Source organism: Molossus molossus, unplaced genomic scaffold, assembly GCF_014108415.1.
Source record: "Molossus molossus isolate mMolMol1 unplaced genomic scaffold, mMolMol1.p scaffold_m16_p_11, whole genome shotgun sequence".
Lineage (NCBI taxonomy): Eukaryota > Metazoa > Chordata > Mammalia > Chiroptera > Molossidae > Molossus > Molossus molossus.
The window spans coordinates 31,298,966-31,323,980 of NW_023425346.1; the positions used below are offsets into that span (position 1 = coordinate 31,298,966).

Genomic DNA, 25,015 nt, shown 5'->3' on the forward strand with positions numbered 1-25,015 from the left:
TGGTCTATGCTTATACCTGATTGAAGAGAGAATTCTCTTTATAATCTACAGTAAATGTTACAATATAGTTTGTATTTAAATGCTGCTGCATGAGAAACCAGCTATATACCATTTGAGTAAGAAATCTAGAACCAAAAAAAGAAAAGAAAAAATTCAAGAGGCATGGGTCTGGAAAGCTTCATAAAGAAAACAGGACTTCAGTGAAGCTTGAAAGATGAATTAAAATTCAGATAGGTGGGAAAGTGGTAGTGTGTGGTAGGTTGAGAGGAGGTGGAGGAAAGGTGAGGGTACCCATGAGAATGGTTTATTTGCATTGAAGAGGGTATGAATGTGCTTAGGAGTGTAGGAGAGGGTGGATGTGGAGGATGAGAGAGCTGTGTAGGGTGTGAAGATTGTGGGGATGTGTGAGAGGAGAGGATGTGAGCGTGTGTAGGAGTGGTGAAGGTGTGTGGAGGTGTATAAGGTGTGTGAAAGGAAGTGTGAGGGGTGTGTGTGAGGGTATGTGGGAGTGATGAGGATGTGTGAAAAGATGTAGAGAGGAAAGTGTGTGGAGATGTGAGGTGTGTGTGAGTGTGAGAAGAGGGTGTATGTGGAAGTTGTGAGTGTGTTTTCTTGAAAGCAAAACAACAGTGGAGTGAAATATGTCTGAAGTGTGAGGAAACCTTCAATATTCAGACATGGCTGTTAGTCACTGTTGTGCTTGCATGTAGCAAAGCATCAAATTCAGTGTTGGCTTATTTCTTCCTTCCTCTGATATTCTACTTGGCCATCTCTGGTACTTTTTAAATCAAAATATACTTTTAATCTCAAATAACTCTACATGTGGGGGTGTGTGTGGGTGTGTGTGTGGGTGTGTGTGTGTGTCTTTTAATTAATCCTTGAGTGAAATATACCTTGCCAGGATGCTGAATTTAACCAGCTACTTCTTACTTTTCTTGTTTGAGCATTTGCTACCTGAGAGCAGGTGTCACACTTTGTATGCGCCTATCTAGCACCCTGTGCACTGCCTGAGACAGAGCTTCATCTTTTATACCTTCAGGCCTTGCAACCTGTAAAGTCACTATTCAGGGACTGAATATCATATAGGTAGTTATTACAAATCTTTAAGCTGTAAGAACTGTTTTTTGTTACCTGATTTTTTTTCTCATTTCTTTTGCCTGTTTAGTTAATCCACTGATTATATTATGAAGACCTCACTTCTTCCTTCTTCCCTTTTAATGAACTTCCTTTTCATTACTTTTTATTACAGATTGCTTTCTGCAAATGTGCCATTCTTTTCCTTGAATACGCTCCTCTTTATACAATCAGATATTTTTCTTTACTTTGAAAATATAGCTAGAATCTTTTTCGTAAATTACTATTAATCCTCTTTATTTCTTTAAGTCATTATATTCCTTATATACATGGCTTGCAAATAAGCATACAGATTATTTTAAATAATTTCAAAATTTTTCCTATGTTCACTAGTCAGATGGATTGCAGATTCCCCACAAAAAGAAAAAAGACACTTCTTTTTCTTTTGGTGTATTTTCATACCTTTTGAGTATTCTGAGCACCTAGATATGGTTATTTATTGTCTGATGGCTAGTACTCCTGTGCCAGAGCTCATAAGGACCTGATGGGACATCAAGAAATAGTTTAAATTGGTCTGCTTTTTAAATTAGGGTTTTATTTCAATTAAAAAAAAAATGTATCTTATCCCTCACAGAAAAATTTGCAGAACATCTAGCTTAGGTGCCTGTGAATTTATGTATATGTATTTAATTATAGACACATTTTTACAGCTGGTATATCAATATTTTGTGAAGGGAAAAGAAAAGTCAAAAGCCATGCTGTCTGTTGCAGGTATATCCTAGCAAGCAAACACGTGAACAGCTGCCCTCAAGCCTTGTGCTGTCTTTTTAGTGTCAGTGGAATTGAGCAGATATATATTGAAAAACTCATTTTATAAATATTCTAAGGACCAAGTCCCCTACTTAACCATCTGTTAAGATTTCATTTAAAAGACAAACTTGCCTCAAGCTTTTTGGGATCATTTTAAATTGTTGCTCACATTGCTTTCTTTCTCTTCTTCAAGTGACATCTTTTCTGCCCATTCTCCTCTTTTGTTACTTTTTTCATTTACATTCCTTGTGACTTGATTTTGTTTGTTGGTAGGAGAAAAACAAACACATGTGTTTTTTTTTACCCCACATAGTAGCCAACCTGATCATGCACTTTCCATTTTTTTCTCTGAATTAGCGTAGAAAATATGAGCCCGTGGTTTGGTATGTATGTATTTATTCTCCCACAGTAAAATTTTAATGATTGATAGCTAACTTCTTAAATGTATCCCACTTACCAATTTTGCTTCTGTCAAAAAGGAGTTGTACCTTATTTTTTCCACATTGAGCACATTATGTAAAGCTCAATTAAAAGTAAAATGTACCCTGATGTAAAAAAAAGCTTCTTATTATGTCTTGATGTATAATTGGATTCATGGATATCCAGTATGTTTAGTAGTTGATAGCCTAAATTTTGTTGTACTTTATATTTTCAGTGTATTTCTCAACAGAAACCTCTGTCTTTTACTTCTTTTCCAGTCTGACACCAACAGACTGCCAGAATTTTTCATCTGATGTTTTGATTTATCACTGCCACTTCTGCAAATTCAGGGAAGTTGTCGTGGATGTATCTTCTCTTGGCCCAGACAATTAAAGAAGTATTGGTGTGACTTCTTCCTTTGACAGAAATGCTACTAGATGACCATGGAAGGAGTCTGAGTCACCTATTACTGTCTCCAGGTCATCTGGTTGAGCAGGTTTTGTGGCACATGCTGTTAAATACGTCCTTTCTTTTTTTTTAATCCTTACCCGATTATATTTTTCCCTTTTTTTGTACAGATAGAGTGGGAGGGAGAAAGAGAAAGGGAGAGAGAGAGAGAGAAACATCAACGTGAAGAGACACATCGAGTGGCTGCCACCCGCATGACCAACCAGGGCCGGGGACAAACTGCAACCGAGGTACGCGCCCTTAGCGGGAACCGAACCCGGGTCTCTCCGGACCGCAGGCTGACGCTCTAACCGCTGAGCCAAACTGGCCAGGGCTAAATATGTCCTTTCTAAAAGTAATGATTTTCTTTCTTAGTAATATATCTTCTACTCCCAGAATTATATATACATGTGGTTTTACATCTAGATACTTTAGCAATAGAAGTTATACTTGTATTTCTATGGTTTCTAGGATTTTTCTTTTCCTTTGTTTGAGATAGCCATTGTCTACCTATTTGGGGCACATTTTAAGTACACAAGAGAGAACAATATGAAAAATTCCAGAGAATAATTTCTAAGTATAGGAGAGGACTATTTTTAGAATAGGCAGGGTGGTTATGTACCTTTGAGTAGCTCATGTACTAGATACCTAACTTGTAGTTCTCACTTTGGAGGCATTCATGGTAGCTTCATTCCAGATGGTGTTCCTTGAAATGCACATACATATTATTTATGATGAAATATTCTTTTAGATTTTTTTTTTTATTTTGTTTTTATCCTCACCTGAGGACATTTTTGCATTTATCAGATAGAGCGGGAGGGAGAGAGGGAAGAAGAGAGAGAGAGAACCATCGATGTGAAAGAGACACATTGAGTTGGCTGCAAGCTGCACAACCCCAACCTGGGCTGGGGACAAACTGCAACCGAGGCATGTGCCCCCCGCAGGAACCGAACCCGGAACTCTCCAGTCCGTGAGCCAACACTCTAACGGCTGAGCCAGACGGCCAGGGCTTAGATTTTTTTATAGGATGATATAACTTTGAAACGATGATTGAAAAATAGGGTGGGTATATTCTAAGAAGGCCTTATATGACATATTTTATAATGAGAGCATTAGGCCAGTTTAGCTCAGGATGGTGCAGTATCTAAAACAGTGCTACAAAAGAACTATAATATAATGTAAACCACAAAATGTAAGTTTAGATTTTCTAGTAGCCATGTTTAAAAAAGAAAAAGATGAAATTTTAATAATACATTTTATTTAACTCAGTGTATTTAAAAATATTTCAACATGCAATCAATATGAAAACTATTGAGGGTTTTTTGTTTTTGTACTAAGTCTTTTTTTAATCTGATGTATATTTTACAATTATGGCACAACTCAGTTAGATTAGCCACATTTCTAGGGCTCAGTAACCACACATGGTGAGTGGCTACTATAATGGACAGCTTAGGTCTAGAGTATTTAGTGAAATTATGGTGATGCCAGGAAATTGGAGAAGGCATAAGAAGAGTATACATGTATCTCTAAGATAGACCTAGCACAGGGAATTCTGTATGAAACGTTATGAAATTTCAGGAGAAAGTCAGATTGAGAAACTGGTGTGAGACAGAGCTTTGGTAGATGGTAGGGAAACTATCTGGAAGATGAAAACAGCAGAGATTCAAAAGAAGATAAAAATAGGAAATAGCAGAAATTGACAACGGCTAATATTCTCTAGGAGGAACAAGGTAATTGATTATCATTTTAAGGAAAACATCTTTCCCAATCATGGGCTTTTTAGCCTAGGCTATGTCATTACAGTTTGGAGGAGAACAGTAGTTACTCATAATGACACCCAGGAGAAACCATTGAGATCAGCAGATAAAATTGCTTGCAGAGAAATAATATGGGTAGCAGGGAGGCAGTAGGAGATGATTTATACTAATACAGTAGAGAGGAAGGGTCTGAGGTAAATGATTGATTTTTATGAAATAAGAACCGGATAGAGTTCTTAGTGACTTAAGAGCAAATGAAAGATGCAGAATGTTGTATCAAAATTTATTGCTTAGGAAGTGAATAAGGTCTAGTGATGGGGACACTGGCCACAGTATATGAGTGAGGTTAAAGAGCTCATGCTTTTAACTTTGGTCCAGTCCTAGCCTGATCATTTAACTTTATATTTCTTGGCAAATTACAGCTACCCAAGCCTCAGTTTCTTCACAAAATGGGCAGAAATAGTATTTACTTCATAGAACTATATAGATTAAATGAGATTATGCATGTAGTGACCTTGACTGGTATGACACATCTTCCTGTTTTTCCTCTTAGTTTGGAATGTCCAGAGGAAGGAAAAGTTACAATAGTGTTTTCTTGAAATACATGCTCACACCATATCTACTAATCTATTAGCACTTACAGCATTTTTCAGAGTTCAACTTAGTGAAACCTCTTGATAATTGATGAAAATTTTACTTAAAAATTAAAATTAAGTGAAGAAAGATTTTCTAAGTCTTGTTTTGTGAATGGTTTGGATAGTGAAAATGAGAATAGAAGTCTGGGATTGAGTCCCAGCTACACTACATAATGACTTAATAATCAGTTTATTTCTCTGGGACTCAGTTGAGATTGAATTAATTAGTGATTCTCAAGCTGTGGTTCGAGGACCTCCCAGCATTAGAATCACCTTGAATATTGGATAAAAATTCTTGAGCCCCACGTTAGACCCACTGAAATAATATCTGAGGGCAGATACAAGAGAATTTTATTTAGCACTCAAGTGGAGCTGATTCACCCTGCATCTAAACACCAGAAAGGATGATTCTAAAATCTGTTTTGGTTCAAGTATGAATCTACTCACATTATAAGTCTAGAGTAGGAGTTGGGTAAGAATAATGATATCTATTCCTGTTTACCCTGTAACATTGTTGTGAGGATCAAGCAAGATACCTTTAAGTTTGTAAAAATAAGTTTAAGTGAAAAAAACAAATTTTAGAATCCTATAGATTGTGATATATATACTAGATAGTACAGAAACATGCATTATAATTTGTAATATATATGTATATAGGCAGTGACTCTTATCTGTAAATCTATAAAGATTTATATATTAGGTGAGTCTTGGTGGATCACAGATCTTACTGTTTGATACCAGATTTCCTATGCACAAAATGAGTTTATTTTTGTCTCCTATGTCTCATTTAATTTTTTGCTTTTACTAGTTGCATATAGACTAAGTAGGATTATAGACATTCAAACCAGATGAATATATAATTTGAAATAAAGACTGTTCTAATTTTTAAATTTAGAGGTTTAAAATATTTAGTATTAGGAATATCAATATTAGGAATACTTGTTTTCATAATTTCTGTGACTCTTAATTGTTTCAAGTAGAAATCCTATTTAGGGATTATCTTTAGTTTACATTTAATACTCTTTTCCCATCAATTAGCCCCTCTGCTCTCAACAGAGTAACCAACCCAGAACAAAAAGCCCCCCCCCCAGTCGAGTACTTTGGGGCTAAAATATAACCCCCCATTTTCTCTGATTCCAGAGAGGACATACTATCATTGAATATCTCCTTTGTGTTAGTTACAGTGTTCCATGCTTAATACATTCTTGTTTTCATATCTAATGTCTACACATCACTTAATATTATAGAAATGCTTACAATAAATGCAGCGTCCCTTACCTGGCTGGTGTGGCTCAGTGGATTGAGCGTCATCCCATGCACTGAGAGGTCCCAGTTTGATTCCCTATCAGGGCACCTGTCTGAGTTTAGGGCTTGATCCCCAGTAGGGGCCATGCAGGAGGCAGCTGATTGATGTTTCTCTCTCACATCCATGTTTCTCTCTCTCCCTCCCCATCTCTCAAAAAAATCAATAAAAATATATTTAAAAAAAAATGCAGCATCCCAGAAAAATAACACACTTTTAGAGAATTTGATTTAGTGGGTCTGGATTGGATCCCAGAAATCAGCATTTTGGTGATTTTTGTTGGAGGTAATGTAGGTTCCACACTGAAAATACTGCTCTGAGTTTCTTGTTCTTTCTAGAGGCATAAATTGTAGGTACTAGCTTCATAGCATAAATTAGGAAAAATATGCTTCCAGCTTGAAAATGGTCATAAAAATGTGCACATCAGAACTTCATGTGTGTTTGTGTGCGTTTTCCTCAGGAACCAAAGATGATTTTAACAGAAATGTTGATTGAAGGGGACAAACCTACCACCTGCATGTTAAAGCTGTTTAGTATTACAGAAAATAGTTTTATAAAAAAGAAGATTATAGGGCATGGCTGGTTCTTGACGTATATACCGCTCAGCCTTTCTTTTTAAGTTAGCTTTAAGAATCCAAAAACGTTACAGTCTATTAGTGAAAACTGTTAAGATTTTGTGGCAAAATAAATAAGGAAGGAGAAAGTAGGATAGCAGGCATTGTTTGTTAGTTCTTTCAATAAAAACTATTGCGCTTTATTGTATGCCTGGCACTGTGCTCCCTCAAGCATCTTCAACACTATCATTCACCTCTTGAAAGAATGAAATGCCTTCATTCCCATGAACACTCCTCAGGTTCTGGTCTTTTTTTCCCGTTACTCATTTGAACAATGTGCTCACTCATTGTTATTTCTGTTTTATTTTGGTAATATGTCTCACTTTTTGTCTTTCTTCCTGACTTCTCCCTTTTTACTGTATGGTATAATTTTTAAATGAATGAAGTAGCTTACAAAAATTTAAAAAATTCCTAAGTATCAAAGTAAGCAAAAAATTAAAATTTGTTTTAAATTAAACCAGTTTTCTTATACCAGTGTTGCTGCCTTTTCTCTTAGCCTCTCTTCGGGTGTTAGATATATGACATAGTGTCATATTTATATTTGAAAATGCTAATATTAGAGACAGATCTTGGATTGTGTGGCACCTAGGACATACTTTTCATCAGATTATCATTTTCTTCATCAGATTTAGGAGGCTTTTAATACTTATATGTAAGTTCTTGTTGGACTCAAGCTTTTTTTTTTCAATTACTGTTTGCATTCAGTATTATTTTGTGTACAGCATAGTGGTTAGACAAATCATATACTTTACAAAGTAGTGCCCCCACTATTTCCAGTACCCACCTGGCACCATATATAATTACTACAATATTATTGGGGTTCATACCTTTGTTTTCGTTGTTCCCTGTTCTTAATTTGTTTTTAAAAAGTAAACCGTGCTTCACTGGAAATTGAGTCAGGTGGGCATAGTGCTAAATGGAAAGATAGTATATGAATTCCACCAGGAATTGATCTTCAGATTTAGTGGACGGCCAGGGATTAGAATCATTGACCCCTGAGTCACCAGCCAGCCAGCTGCTGAACTGAGAACAACTCTGATGGTTGCAGTTGTTACCCATCTCCTTTCAACTGCTTTTTGTCTTTGTTATTTTCTTCTGTCCTGTTGTTCCTGTCCCTTCTGTCTCCTCAGTGTACAAATACTTCACTGAGTATGACAAGGGGTAATAATCATGCATTATTATTAAAGTCTCTGTGTCTCTGAATTCCCTTGCTTTCTGCTTACACATGTTCTGATCCCAGACTTTCATTCCAAGGGTAGAATTGAACCCTAACATTGGCCAGCTGTTCCCTCAGTTAGTTTCTGGCACTCGGAAAGTGGCTGTTAACTTAGAGGAAAGTGCCCTATATTTGAACTTTTTCGAATCTTATTTTGATATCTTTCAGTGGCTCACTAGTAAAAATTTTTTGTCTCATGTTTAAATGTTTCATAAATAAAGGACTTGGAACAAGCCAATAATTGTTAGAATTCTGTGGATCTTTGTTCTTTAAGAGAATGATTGGATATAAACATTTCTGAGTGAGAGGATGTTGAAGAAATGGTGGAATTGCATTCAAAGTGAGCTAACTGAATTCTTTTAAAAATATTTGACTGCCCTGGCTGGTTTGGCTCAAGCGGTTAGAGTGTTGACCTGCCGACCAAAGAGTCACAGGTACGATTCTGGTCAACTGCACATACCTGGCTTACAGTTTGGTTACAGCTTGATACCCAGCCTTGGTTGGGATTGGGGTCGGGGTCCTGTGGGAGACAGTCAGTTGATCTCTCCCCCTCTCTCTCTCTCTCTCTTTCTCCCCCGCCCTCCCTGCCTTCCACTCTATCAAAAAATCAATGGAAAAATATCCTCGGGTGAGGATTAAAAGAAAATATATATTTGACTTATTGGAACATAAGCAAGGATGTATCAACGTGTTGACTTACTTCCATTATTAGATTTAAAAGTAAATCGAGAGATAGATATAGTGATAAAACTGTTTCATATTTTGATTATCGTGGTGGATACACAAACTTACACATTTGAAAAACATTGCTTAGAATTAAATACACACAAATAAATCAAAATAAACTGGGGAAATTTGAATCAAATTGGTAGATTGTATCAATGTCAATATCATAGTTTTATAATTTTATAAGATGTTATCATTTCGGGAAACTAGTTAAGGGTACATGAGATCTCTCTATATTATTCCACACAACTGCATGTAAATCTATCATTATCTTAAAATGTTTAATAGTAAAAAAGTAAATAGTTTAACCTTATTTAATAGTCTTCATTTCTACTTTTCCAGGGTTATCTGTCATACTGCTGAACACAAATATTTTCTTTTACTATTAGCTTAATAAAATAGAAGTTTTATTAATCAGATATAGGTGGTGGCATATTAGAAAATAAATTAATTGTTTACATAGTAACACATATCAGTTATTGATTATTGTTGAAGTCAACATGGATTGTTTTCAGTGTAAACATGGCATTTCAAGTAAAAATCTTATTAGTGAAGGTGATAAGAATTGTGGACTATTTTCATATTTCTATGAAAGCTTTCTGAAGGAGGCTAGCCTAGACTATTTTCTATAATTTTGATCTTGGTTAAAACTATTCATGTATTACCTCAAAAAATTAAAATTGAACTGCCATTTGACCCAGTGATCCCACTTCTAGGAATATACCCTAAGAAGCCTGAAACACCAATCAGAAAGAATATATGTACCCCCATATTCATAGCAGCACTATTTACAATAGCTAAGATCTGGAAACAGCCCAAATGTCCATCGGTAGCGAATGGATAAAAAAGCAGTGGTACACTGGCCAGTTTGGCTCAGCAGTTAGAGCATCGGCCTGCGGTCCGGAGAGACCTGGGTTCGGTTCCCGCTAAGGGCACGTACCTTAGTTGCAGTTTGTCCCCGGCCCTGGTTGGTCGTATGGGTGGCAGCCACTCGATGTGTCCCTTCACGTCGATGTTTCTCTCTCTCTCTCTCTTCCTCTCTCTCCCTCCCACTCTGTCTGTGCAAAAAATGGAAAAAAAATGTCCTCGGGTGAGGATAAAAAAAAAAAAGCAGTGGTACATATACACAATGGAGTACTATGCAGTTGTAAGAAAGAAAGATCTCTTATCCTTTGAGACAACATGGAGGGACGTGGAAAGTATTATTCTAAGTGAAACAAGCCAAACAGAGAAAGACAAGTATCATATGATCTCACTTATTTGTGGAATATTATGAACATAACAGTCTGAGGAATGGGGTAGTCTCAGAGATGTGGAAGTGGGGTACAGACTGATAATCCCCAGAGGAGGGGGTGATGGGGAGATAAAGCACATAACTTATGTGCATGTGTGCATGAACAGTGGACATGGACAACAAAGCTGGGGACAGGGCGGGGAGGGAGGGGGAGGAGGTTTAAGTGGGGGGGAAGGAGAAACAGCTGTCCATAAATTAATTAATTAATTAATTAATAAAATAAAACCTTTTCCTCAAAAAAAAACTTCGTGTTACATTTATTATGCTGCTTTTCCACTCTTCAAACACTATATTTATTAACTATTGACTGATTATACAGAGAACATGGATGCTTACAGTAAAAATTATTGCCTATAGTATGTATGTTTTCTTTCATTAAGTTGTGGAGGGAAAAATTATTGCGATACTCTTAAAATAATTCTTTTGTGGTAATTAACATAGAACAAAATTGTTAGATTTTGGGCAGTATTAATATATCAAAGACTATTAAAGTATTGAAAAATATTTTTGTTTAGAAGGTAAAGATTAAAACTAGATTTGGAGAAAATATTTTAAAATTATAAATGTAAAAGATTTAGATTAAATATACTCTGTAATATTAAGTAAACATCTTCTGTTAATCTGATTTTATTGTTTCTGTTACTCCTCTTTTATAGAATCCAGACAAGCCAGTATCTAAAACAACTTTGGTAACTATTAAAAGATGTTGGATTGATGTATTTATCTTTATAGAAGGCAAGCATGACCTTTATAAATAAACTTCCACATTTTTACAGTTACAGTAACTGTAAGCTAGATTCATATATTCATTTGATTTAGAATGTTTATCTGAAATTTTTGCTTAGCTTTCTTTGGGTTTTGGAGAAAGGGTACATGTTTTGTATTCCTGTGACTTAGGCATTTTCAGAGAAAGGTTGTTAGACTTAAGTGCTTTTACTTGTCTCTTGTGAATTAAGTAGCGAATGAAGCTTTCATTTTCAGAGGAAGGGTAATGTTTATAGAAGTATGATAGAAATTTAACTAATTATTTTAGTTTTTTAAAAGTTTTCAGATCAGTATAGTTTCTTGGGAGTAAAGAACATGGTAAACATGTTTTTTAAAAGATCTTACAAACAATTCTCAGTGGTTTGGGAACTATCTCCAAACTAGTTATTTTGCCTTTGTCCATTTCATGATCTGGTAATTTCAACTTTTTCAAACATTTTCTCAGTGTTTTCACTTCACTCTGCTATCTCACCCATTAAAAGGGGTTAGAGATAAGGAGGGTTCAAAGCCTGAAAGAGTTTGATATTCAAAGAGAGTTCACTCATCTGGTGTGAATTGCACCTGAAGAGGAGCCAAACTGTGGAAGGACTTACATGTATTTTATTTTAAGGTCAAGGGCAGTGGGAAGCCTTTGAATGGCTTTAAATTGGGGGAGTAACTTGATTTTGTTTGTTTTAATAAAGGATCTGACTTTTGCATGCAGAAATAATTGGGTGGGATAAAAGTGTAAGCTGGAAATCAGTTAGGTAGCCAATTGCTCTTATTTAGGAGAGAGATTGGTGACTTGAAGTAATAACCTTTTTACTCCACTGACACTCACCTTCTTCAAACACTAGTTGAGATTTTTCTCTAATTCTGTTATTTATGACTTAAATCTCAAACCTAATTTTGGTCTTTTTGTTTGTTTCAGTTATATATAAATTTTTATTTGAGAAGATAGGTAAATTTTATTGTTTTATTCATTAAGGGTGCTAGTATAAATTTTTTATAGCTAATCCACTTTATAGAGGATTTATTTACTTTCTAAAGTATCCTTACTACCTACAAATAAATGAGTTGATGTGGCTGCTCTTAATATCAGTGATGACTGGTGAGCATTTTGTATGCTGTCAGTATACTCACCTTTTGTCTTCTAAATTTAGTCTAAGACAAAAGAGGCATTAACACAGTTTTTTTCTTTTAAAGTACATTGATAAAGATCAACATTCCCTAGTCTTTGTGATTTTCTGATGATTTATGCTTTTCCACTTACCTTACAGGGGAAATTAGAATACACCTTAATTGAAGTTTAGGAGTATCTAATGATTTGTGAGTTTCTCTCTCACTTTCTTCTTCCAGTGTTTTGTTATGAAATTTAAGCCTCTCATTTTTCTTTTTTTAGGTTGTGGTTAAAGATTTCTCAGATTTTGAAAATATTTTCTTTTTCACTATTCCTGCTTAGTACCTAAACATCAAAGTGCCAACACAGTGTGTGCCTGCTATATGTATTTGTTGATTGTAGACAGTACTCTATTTGTGAGAAAGACATAGTGTCCTGTCAGATTTCATGTAACATGTCACCAAAATAGACATGAGAGTTTCCTGCCTGGGTGGAAAGGGGTGGAAGAGTGGAATTTTCTCATTTGTGAAGGAGAAAACATGGACTTCTATTTTTCCTGTTTTTTGTTTAATTGGAAATCTCTCTCCATAATATTACAAGAAGCCTACTTATATGATTAAAATGAGAAGAAAGCAGGTCTTTTCTTAAAACCATTACATTTCTTCTCTTTTTAATAATTAAAAAGGCACAGGGTGGTTGAGGTCTGGAAATATGCCAGGCTTTCTTGGACCATCCTAGGAAAATAATCTTAAATGTGGTCCCAGGTGCTAGTTAATTGAATCAGAAATTTTGAATTCTGTGATTTGCTCTTTTGCAAATCACACTACGCATGCACACACACACACTTTATGAGGTTCTTTGGTAGTTGATGATAAAAATCATTGCTTTGTTTTGGGCTGTGAGTCAAAAATACCAACTTGAAGTATATTTCTGCCCAAACAGATAATGGGTCATTCCTTAAGAGCATGATAGTTACCTTTAAAGAAGAAAGCTCTCCTATTCTGAGGCCTTCTCTGCATGTACGTCAGTGTGTCTATATCTGTGACTTTTAGATAAATTTTTCTTTTTGGGGGTTCTTTTGGAAGAAAATATTATTACAATGAGTGTCTTTTGTTTATTTAGTAGTTTAGTAACTGAGTGCAGGTCAGTTAACATCGTTCATTGAACAAACCCTGTGTAGAGTACCTTCCGTATTCAGTGAAGAGTTTAAGAAATAAGGTCCTCTAAAAGTTTTGCTAATACAGAAATGCACCTTTTTGTATTAAACTAGAGCTACAATTAAGTGGATTAAGAAATAAGCAAATGGTAAGGAATTTATTTAAAGAGGGCTACTTGCCTCTTTTATAAGAGAAAATTCTGCTATTACAAATTTGGTGCTCTCTTTGGGACTCTAAAATTTTATGTTGAGGCTTTTTAAGAAAGAGGTTTAAAAAAATGAGCACTTGATTTTTTTTTTTTTTTTTTTTCAAATTTTGGTATGTATAAAAGTATATACTTATTTTGGAACTATCTATATGGGTTAAATTAATCAATTATGAGTGAACAGTATTGAAATACATTTAAGGTGATTATCTTAGTAATTTGTTAGATATTCATGTTAGGAGTCCTTAAATAACCAGTGGTTAATTGTTGACTTCTAGTGTCACAATATGCATTTATCTTTTTAGTTTATTCTGTATTAGTTGTGATCTTAATTTACATTACTCGAGCTATGCGGATAGAATCTTGCAATATTTTGTCAGACTGATAGTTAAGTACTAAGCACAAAATGTAACAGGCAAGTCAAAAATATTCCTGGGAAGAATGCCAGAAAGTGTTTGTGTTTTCCTTCAGAGCGATTCTTTGATGGTAGAAAGGTGCTTAGTTTAAAAAACATTAGATTGACAGGGCCTAAAAGGTTGCATTGCCATGTAGAAATTTTATTTGAAAATTTATTCTCCTTCCTCATATTTCTAACCTGTTTATCAGAAGTCCTTTGGGACATTGTGGACTTGCCTTTCCTTGCTAAAGCTTAAAAACAGCCCAGGGCAGCCAAATAGGAATGGTGACTTGTGTTCTATGATGTGTATTAATATAGAAAAGAAATGAACCCTGGCCAGTTTGAGCATTTAGAGGGTCGGCCTGCGGTCCAGAGAGACCCGAGTTCGGTTCCTGCTAAGGGCACGTACCTCGGTTGCAGTTTGTCCCCAGCCCTGGTTGGGTCATACAGGTGTCAGCCACTCAGTGTGTCCCTTTCACGTCGATGTTTCTCTCTCTCTCTCTCTTCCTCACTCTTCCTCCTACTCTATCTGAACAAAAAATGGAAAAATGTCCTCGGGTGAGGATAAAAAAGAAAAGAAATGATACCAGAAGACCTATGATGTGTTTATAGTTTCAATAGAAACAAATTATTAAAATGAGTATTTTAGTGGGAAAGAAATTACATAACACATAATAAATAAGAATTATAGGTTTTTCTTTTCTTGTCCTAGGAATCTTATTCCAAGTACTATACATATGAACAAGGCTATTAGTGATTTTCAAAATAAGACTGGTTAAGTGATTCTACATCTGTTATTATTTAATGTCTTAGTGAGTTTGCAGTTTGCATTCTTTTCCTTTCACAGAAGTGTATTGGTACTCTAATAAATGTTCCTAATATTCTTCATTTGCTAGTTTTAAACTGTCAGATAATACTTTGATGAAAACTTTTGTATTGAGTTTTTTGTTTGTTTGTTTGTTTTTAAAGGTTCTTGCTCTTGAAAATGACTCAGGTTCCTTAAGGATAATATTTCACATTACAGTAGTTGAAGGAATCTATTTTTACTCTTTTTCCATCAGAGTTTGATGATTTACTAAAAAGAAGGCCTGCATCTTCCCAAGTAAATAAAACACTAAAAAACCTTAATGCATATAGTATCTTTTCAGTGTAATTGAGGCTTGTAGATTTTTTAAGTAGGAACTACTGTGTGTGTGTGTGTGTGTGTGTGTGTGTGTGTGTGTTTCCTTAATATATTTTAGGTCTGTTCAGACTTTGAGAATTTACCTTCTATCTCTTAACTCTCCTAAATTTATGCCCAATTTTGGCTTTTGTACAATTTATAAAATAGACCATCAATTCTGATGGGGGCATTGGCCTCTAGCTGCAGTCACCATGATCTTCCCAACCCCCAAAAGATGAACATCTCATATCAGCAGTCTATGTAACACAATCTAAGTAATACCTGTATGTAATTGTACCTGTTTTGATAAAATTCATATTTTGAATGAGTGCCAGAGAACTACATAGAACTATTTTAATCTTGAGACCTGGGTATTTATAGATGTTCCATACATTTTAAGGTTATAGGCAAAACAGTTTTCTATTTACCATTATAGTTGAAGATATTTGTCCTGTACAGTACATATTTTTCATGACAGTAAGACTAAAAGGAAAAGAGCTGGCAATAGAGAAACAAAGGGTAGTAAATATGTATGGAAGCAAGCTTTGTTTTGTCAGATGATACAAGGTAAATATTTAGAAACAGCCCACCACCTAACCTAAATCACTTTTATAAACCAGATCACTGAAAATATTTTTTGTTTCTAAAATTATAGTTGACATACAGTATTATATTAGTTTCATGTGCACAACATAGTGAATAGACAGTTATGTAACTTAGGAAGTGATCACCCCGATAAATCTAGTACCCATTTGGCACTACACGTAGTCATTAACAATATTGTTGACTGTATTCCCTATGCTATACTTTACATACCTGTGACTATTTTTATAACTGGCAGTTTGTATTTCTTTTTTTTTTTTTTTTTATCCTCACCCGAGGACATTTTTCCATTTTTTTTTTGTTCAGATAGAGCGGGAGGGAGAGAGAGGAAGAGAGAGAGAGAGAAACATCGATGTGAAGGGACACATCGAGTGGCTGCCACCCGCACGACCAACCAGGGCCGGGGACAAACTGCAACCGAGGTACATGCCCTTAGCGGGAACCGAACCCGGGTCTCTCTGTACCGCAGGTCGACGCTCTAACCGCTGAGCCAAACCGGCCAGGGCGGCAGTTTGTATTTCTTAATCCCTTCACCTTTTCTTTCTCCTGCCTCCTCCCATCTGGCAACCATGAATTTGTTCTCTATATCTGTGAGTTTTAAACCAAATCACATTTATCTCTTACTTTCTTATACTTGGAGAGACCAAATGAGGGACTATGGAAAGCAAAAACATGATCCCTATATTCTAATTTGCCACTCCTTTTGATACCCTTGGTTTTTATTGGGTAGTTAGTATGGCTTACTGAGTTTCTTTTCATTTCCACAGTTTATTCATTGTTTTTAAATTAATCTTAAAAATATCTCATCTAATCTTTCTTTTAACTTTTGATGTCTTGCAGACCTGTTTAAATGATACCCCATACTAAATATAGACCACTTGCCCTGGCTGGTTTGGCTTAGCAGTTAGAGCGTCAACCTGCGGACCAGAGAGTCTCGGGTTCGGTTCTCACTAAGGGCACATACCTCGGTTGCAGTTTGTCCTTGGCCCTGGTTGGGGATGTGTGGGAGGCAGCCACTCGCTATGTCCCTTTCACATCGATGTCTCTCTCTCTCTCTTTTCCTCTCTCTCCTTCCCAGTTTATCTGAACAAAAATGGAAAAACTGTCCTTGGGTGAGGATTAAAAAAAAACACACGAATATAGACCACGTATGTCTAGTGAGAGCAGTCAAGCAGTCTTCTCACTCTCGATATTCATAATCCTGTTAAGTTTAGTTATGGTCTTCCTGCCTTTGTTTACTTTATTCTGTGTCTTCTTAGTAGCCCTGTCTTAGTCCAATTTCCTCTATAAAGTCTTCTCCGTCCCTGTGAATTGATTTAGTGCACATTATTGAGTTCCTATACTGTTCCAGGCACCAGTGATAGAGAGATGATACCAGGGCTTGTTCTGGAAGCTCTTAGTTTAATAGAGTCCTAGGTTTTTATCTTCAAATTCTTACAGCATTTATCTATAGCCCTTCTCTTGGTGTTTTAATCTGTTGTACAAGTATATAATTACTTTTTCATGTGTATATGTTCTATATAAAGCAAAGTTTTCTCTAAAAGATTATTCCTCAGAAAAAAAAAGTCATTTAGTATTTGAGTCCTTACAAAGTGTTTTATATTTGAGGCTCACTCTCTCAATAATTTTATTTTTGATAAAAATACAGTATTTGGAAAAGACAGACAACCTTGAAATGATGCCAGTCAGTGCTAGTTTTGAATATTTATGGAGGTTTCCAGAGGGAATAGGTAGAAGAGGATAAAGAGTTTAACAAATAAGAAATTATTTATGGGGAGGTTGTGGCTTGCTATCATAATTTGTTGTCAACTGTTTACAAAGGTTGTAAAAAAAATTTTAAAGCTCACTTTTAAAAATCAATATTGTAGCCCATCCGGTGTTGCTCAGTGGTTGAGTGTCAACCCATGCACTAAGAGATCACCGGTTTGATTCCGGGTCAGGGCACATGCCCAGGTTGTGGACCCGATCCCCAGTTGGGGCATGCAGGAGGCGGCCAATCGATGTTCTCACTCATTGATGTTTCTGTCTCCCTCTCTCTCCCTTCCTCTCTCTCTAAAATCAGTAAAGAAAAAAAAATGTTTTGTTTTAATAAATAAAAATCAATATTTAAATATTGACTTTTATATACCTATAGAGCAATGAAAAAAAACCACTGTCTTGTCTTAGTACCTATGTGTTTGATATGTGGCTTGGAAAAACATTTCTGGTGACAATATTCTATGACTTCAAAAGGTATGGCTTCTTAAAAAAACTTAAACAGAAGTAAAGATTATTCACATTTTGATACTTTTAGATAACTAAAAAAGAAAGTAATGAGATGACACTTGTTGAAAAATGTATGTGAAATTTGATCAGAATTGTTTTTTAAGACTTGTGCTTTATGATTTTACAACATTTATAAAACTAAATTAATGAATTAAAATAAATATACACTGGACTGTTTCATATAAGTATACAAAGGTTTGTATATTTAAAGTTGTTAAAAAGTTTTTAAAAAATCTTCTCATTGGGGGAAAATTGGGAAATCCTTCATGTTGAACTAATAAAGTGCTATCTATATTTATTTATTTTAAGTTTTCTTGCTACCGTGAAGGATTGTACTATACCAGAATTTTCCAGTTACTTAATTTACCTAAAATCATACAGTTTTGATACTGTTTTATTTTTTTATTTATAGTCTAAAATGTTTTGGATTAACCATCATTCAGTTTGATCTTCCTTCCATAGCTGATTCTTTTTGGACATGTGTTCTATACCTAAGTGGCAGGAAGCAATGACATGAGAAAGGGAAACAAGGATTTTTTTTCAAGTTGGATTTGTTATTTTGAAACTTCATTAATCTTTCTGAGAGGACTAAGTTGCCTGTGGGAGTAACAAGTTTGGGGAAGACATTTAGTTGCATGCCTGTTTATACTATATTCTCTATGCCTTGTTGATAGTTTCTATAGCATTGTAATACTTTTTCAGAAGTGGGACACAGATTTGTAGGTTATCAGAACAATTCTTTCTGTTTAATGTTGACTACATACATAGAAAAATTGTGAGAGGGTAAGGCTGTACAGAGGACTATGAAAAAATTGTCTTAATTAGAAAAGAAATTAATGTAATTCAGAACTGTAAAATATGCGTTAATTCCATCTACATTTGTCAAAGGACTGGGGAGCAGTAGCAATTGGTGGTTTTTTTATTCAGTTGTTACATTGCGTTTTTACATTTTATTCATTACTACTGTTTGTGTTGGGAGGGCAAATAATTAGATAGTCTTAGAGCCAGTGGCATTTTGACATGTAAAACGACGTATATAGACAAAGTGATTAAAAACAATGAATAAATATAAAATAAATAATGTTATATTGGATTGCACGTAGGACTTCTAGGATTTGTTATATCCGTCTTGAAAAAACGTGAAAATTGTCACATATGTGTGATTTAACCTGGGAGGCTTTTTGTGAGAGCTAGGCTTTTAGGAACTACAAGAATGATGATAGATAGCAAAGGTGAGGGCAGTCGTGAAATGGTTCTTGAACCATGTCCCATTGTTCCAGCATCATTTATTGAAACGACTCTCCTCCATTGAATTGCTTTTGATCATCTGTCCAAAATTAATTGGGCATATTTGTATGGATCAGTTTCTGGGTTTTCTACCTGTTTGATTGATCTTGTGTCTGTCCTTCTGCCAGTATCACACTGCCATGCTTACTGCAGCTATATGTTAAGTCTTAACATCAGGAAGAGTGATTTCTCCCACTTTATTCTTCTTTCTCAAAAAATTTTAGAATAAGCGCATTTATGTCTGAAAAAGAAATTGCTGACATTTTGATATGAATTGTATTAAACCTATACAGTAATTTAGAGAGAATGGACATCTTTATTATGTTGAGTCTTCAATCCATGAACACAGTATGTCTCTCTGAGTATTTGTCTTTGATTTCTTCCATCAGCATATTATAATTTTCATTATACAGATCCTATACATGTTCTGTTAAGTTATATTTAAGTATTTTATTTTTAGGAGCAGCTGTAGCTGGTATTGCATTTTTAATTTCAGTTCCATTTGTTCATTCTGCCAGTAGATAGAAGTGCAAGTTAGTTTTGCATGTTGATCTTGTATCCTGTGACCTTACTGAATTCCTAGTTCGAGCATTATTTTTTTTTAAGATTCCTTGGAACTTTCTCTAAATAGACAGTCATGCCATCTAAAAACAGAAACATTTTATATCATCTTTTTCAGTTAGTATGCCCTTAATTTTTTTCTTGCCTTATTGCAATAGCTAGAACTTGTGATACTATATTATGTAAGAACAGTGGGAGTAGACATCATTGCTTATTTCTGATCTTAGAGGGAAAGCATTCAGTCATGTTACTGTAGGTTTTATGTAGGTGCTCTTTGTGAGTTTGAAGTACTTCTATTTCTGGTGTACTGATAGACCATATGATTTTTCTTTTTTTTTTTTTTTTTTTATCCTCACCCGAGGACATTTTCCCATTTTTTTGTTCAGGTAGAATGGGAGGGAGAGACAGGAACAGAGAGAGAGAGAGAGAAACATCCATGTGAAAGGAACACATCGAGTGGCTGCCACCCGCACGACCGACCAGGGCTGGGGACAAACTGCAACCGAGGTACGCGCCCTTAGTGGGAACCGAACCCGGGTCTCTCAGGACCGCAGGTCGACGCTCTAACCGCTGAGCCAAACTGGCCAGGGCTGATTTTTCTTTTTTAATTCAGCTTATTGATTTAGCAAATTGCATTTATTGATTTTTGAATATCATATCAACCTTGCATACCTGGTATACATTCCAATTGGTTGTAATATATTACTTTAAAAAAATACATTGTTGGATTCTGTTTGCTAAATTTTTGTTGAAGATTTTTACATCTAAGTTAATAAGAGATATTGACTTTTACATCTAAGTTAATGAGAGATATTAGTCCATAGTTCTCTTTTTTTGCACTATCTTTGTCTGTTTTTGGTATCAAGGTAATACTGGTCTCATAAAATTAGATGTGAAGTAATCCCTTTGCTGTTTCTGGAAGAGATTGTGTAAAATAAGTGGTGGTGTATTATTTCAATACTTTATGCTTTTAAAAAACAAAACCCAGATTGTCTTCAGATCTAGTCACATTAGGTGAAATGTACTTTTTCCTTATAGGAGGAGTATTTTAGATTTGAATATGACTTTTGCAGGCCTATTTTATGGCCAAAGGGTCTACCAAATTTCTGATCCTTTGCACTGCCTTTTTTTTTTTTTTTAATAATAGGAAAAACAATGATCAGTACTAGTCATTAATGTATAGGCAGTACTTTGTAAATAGAACAATATTTAATTTAAGTCTGATACTAGATTCTTTGACTAAACTTTGAATAGGCTGAGTCTGAATTACAAAACTGAAATTTTTCATAATACTAATTGTGGAATTATTATAGAAATTGAATCAGATGTGGAAACAAGGTAGTGAAAGGTTTGGTAACTTGTTCAAGGTCATAGTTTATGAACTAAATTCTAAGTTTAGGTCACAGTTTACTAAGCCAGTGGTACTTAATTTAAGGAGGAACATAATACCACCAATGGGTCTTTGCAAAACAAACAAACAAACAACATACACACACCAAGATGTACTTTTCAGCTACTCATTCCCATGGCTTACAAAAGGATATTCAAACATATAGGGGATTCCAGTGAACAGCAGCTTTTTTTCATGGACACATGTTTTCATTTCTTAGGTAAATACCTAGGCATGCGATTGCTAGGAAGTATGGTATATGTATGTTTAACTATAAGGTACTGTTAAACTTTTCCAAAAGGGCTGGACCATTTTGCATTCCCACCACCTATGTGTGAAAGACTGAGTTGCTCTACATATTTATCAACACTTGAGATGGTCTGTTTTTGTTTTAGTTATTATAATTAATAATAGATTTTGTTTTAGTTTGTTTTTCCCTAATGATTAATGATAATTGAATATCTTTTCATGTAGTATTTTCCATTCATATCTCTTTGGCAACACATCCATTTGAATCTTTTACCATTCTTTAGAAATTGGGTAGTACGTTTTCTTACTGAGTTGTGAGAGGCCTTTCTATATCCTGAATATCTTTTTTTTTTTTTTTTTTAATCCTCACCCGAGGACATTTTTCCATTTTTTGCACAGATAGAGTGGGAGGGAGAGAGAGGAAGAGAGAGAGAGGGAAACATCGATGTGAAAGGGACACATCGAGTGGCTGCCACCCGCACGACCGACCAGGGCCGGGGACAAACTGAAACCAAGGTACATGCCCTTAGCGGGAACCGAACCCGGGTCTCTTGGGAACGCAGGCTGATGCTCTAACCGCTGAGCCAAACCGGCCAGGGCTATTCTTACTTTTTGAAGAGAAGTTTTAGTTTTAATAGAGTTCAGTTTATCAGTTCTCTCTCTCTCTCTTTTTTTTTTTTAGATATCATATGTTTTGTGTTCTAAGAAATCTTTCATAATTTAGGGTCACAAAGATTTTTCTATTGGTTTCTTTCCTAGAAATTTTGTAGTTTTAGGTTTTATTTAGGTCCATGATATGTTTAGAATTAACTTTTGTATATGGCTTGAGATCCCCTCCTTTTTTTGCATATAAATGTCTAATTATTCTAGTATAAGTTTTTGAAAAGACTGTTTTCTCTAGTGACATTTATTGGTATCTTTGCTGTATATCAATTGATCATATATGTGTGGCTCTATTTCTGGATTCTACGACCACATTGTCATGCTTGTTGAAGCTTTATAGTAAGTTAAAAAAAAAAAAACAGGTAGTATAAATTCTCTTCTGTGCCTTTTTTTCAGAATTATTTTGGGTATTTCTGTTTCCTTGCTTTTTCCATATAAGACAATTTCTTTAAAGTTAGTTACAGTGAAGAATATGAAACCATTATTGAATTTTTTGTTTTCTGTAACAAAAAAATCGAAGTGCGAAGTGGCGAGGGATGACTGTATATAAATTAAGAATCCTACTTTGGGGAAATTCATTTATCGCGGTAGAGTCTGGAACTGATTAACTGCGATAAACCAGGGCCGACTGTATTGGGCTGTCTTGAACATGGAATAGAGTTTTTTCCCCCTTGAATGCTTTTGTAAGCATTCACACATAATTCATTTGAAAAGTATTGGTTTCCTGAATTATATAGACCTAGTATTGGCATATTTCGTTATTCAATATTTAAAGGTAACATTTGTTAATATTATCACTAGCCTCATTGAAAGTTTTTTAAGTATTGAGAAGGTGAAATGCTAATGGTGGTGGATACAAATTTTCCAAAATTGTTAATTTTGTTTGAAAACTCAAATTTTATCATTGGCGATGCATATTGTCACTTGTTTTTCTTGACATAACTGGTATACGTGGTTCATTTTTGAGAACCCGTTTGCCAGATACCCAAGTCTGAATAACCATGGTGGTTTTATTTCACAACTCAGTCATGCAAGGGCCTTTCCTTGTGGCAACCCTTTTCATTATACATCAGAAGTGCTTTTGCTTAGTTCCTATTTTGTTATACAGAATATTTAATAAAATGAACAATTTTACTACTTTCGACACTCTTTAGTAAAGTTAAACATTTTTTTTTTTTTAATCTTCACCCGAGGATATTTTTCTATTTATCTTCAGATAGAACGGGAGGAGAGGAGGGTAGAAGAGAGTGTGAGAGAGAAACATCAGTGTGAGAGAGACACATCAATTGGTTGCTACCTGCACAGCCCCAACCTGGGCCAGGGTCGAACTGCAACCGAGGTACGTGCCCTTGGCTGGAAACTAACCCAGGACTCTTTGGTCCACGGGCAGACGCTTCAACTGCTGAACCAGACTGGCAGGGCTAAACTGGTCTTTTCTAGAGAAATCTTGGGATATATATCCTCACTTTCCATTATTATGCTTATTCTACTTAAAGTGCAGAGATTGACCTTTAAACCTAAACCTAATGTTTTAACACTAGGAAGACAGTACATTTTTTGGAGGATCTGAAGTTAGTATATTGGAGACAATCTCTTATTTTACGAGCTAATGCAGTTACATTAAGTTGTTGTTTTATTATCTTATAGGTGCTATACTTGGTAGATCAGAAACTCAGGAGTGTATTTTCTATAATGCTAATTGGGAAAGAGATAAAACCAATCGAACTGGTGTTGAATCCTGTTATGGTGACAAAGATAAACGGAGACATTGTTTTGCTACCTGGAAGAATATTTCTGGTTCCATTGAAATCGTGAAGCAAGGTTGTTGGCTGGATGATATCAACTGCTATGACAGGTAAGGAAACATTTTATTTTTTTTATGACAGTGTTGAACAATTTTTACCACCACTTTTTAAAGGGAAAAGATTAATGTGTGTATTTTCACTTTGTTTCTTTTTTTTAAAGTTGGGATTATGAAGACTATCATAACATGCTCTAATGACAAGTAATAAAATAAATATGACATGTTTATGTTTTATTTTTGATATAATATACTTTGAATAATTGACCAAGCAATGAGAACTATAGATAAGAAATACTTCTTTTCTTATATTGTTAGGATTACAAATGGTTTTTAAACACCAATTTTAAGGAATAGAGATTTTTAAAATTGCTTTAAAAGAGTGTATATCTGTTGAAAATATATTCTCAAGGAGACTAAAGCTTAATCATAGTATTTAATTTCTTTTTAGTTTTTCTTCTTTATGTATCTGGAAGAAATTGATCTTACTACATTTTTTCTGTTTTTTCTTGCAAAGTAGGCTTTGTTCTTTACTCCAAGAGACATTTTAACTTGTTGTTCAGAATTACATCAGAACTAACACAGTCCTATAGAAAGCTGTTTTATTTAAAAGATCTTGTTTAAATTGTTTTATTCTGTACTTGAAATACAATGGACATGTAATTGACTGCCAGTGATCTTTCTATAAGAAGTCCCATAGGTGTTGGGCTGATCACTTAAACTGCCTAGGCCATAGGATTTTCGCTGCTCGTGGGTGCTGATAACTGGGAGAGGCTGCAAAGTCCTGGATAACCAGACTTCTTGAAGGACCTGTATGGTATTAGCCAAGTGAAATAAATCAGAGAAAAACAAATACTATATGATGTCATTTATATGGGAATCAAAAAATAAAAAAAAATTTAAAAAAACCAAAACTCATAGATACAGTGTGGTTGCCAGAGTCTGAGGGTGAAGGTTGGATGAAATAGGTGAAAAGAGAGAAAAGGTGCAGAATTCCAGTTATAAAACAAATTAGTACTGGCCATGTAATGTACAGCATGGTGACTGTAGTTTATAATACTGTATTGTATATTTGAAAGTTGCCAGAAGTCGACCTTAAAAGTTCTCATCACATG

General features: G+C 35.0%; 1 protein-coding gene across 2 annotated transcripts in view; it reads left to right on the plus strand.

Moving 5' to 3' along the window:
• Positions 1 to 25,015, plus strand: part of ACVR2A (activin A receptor type 2A) — an 89,359-nt gene that overhangs the window by 30,254 nt on the left and 34,090 nt on the right. For both annotated transcript variants that reach the window (XM_036254629.1, XM_036254628.1), the window contains exon 2: positions 23,747 to 23,954. In XM_036254629.1, coding sequence (XP_036110522.1) covers positions 23,747 to 23,954 — 208 coding nt within the window. The remainder of the gene's footprint in view (positions 1 to 23,746; positions 23,955 to 25,015) is intronic.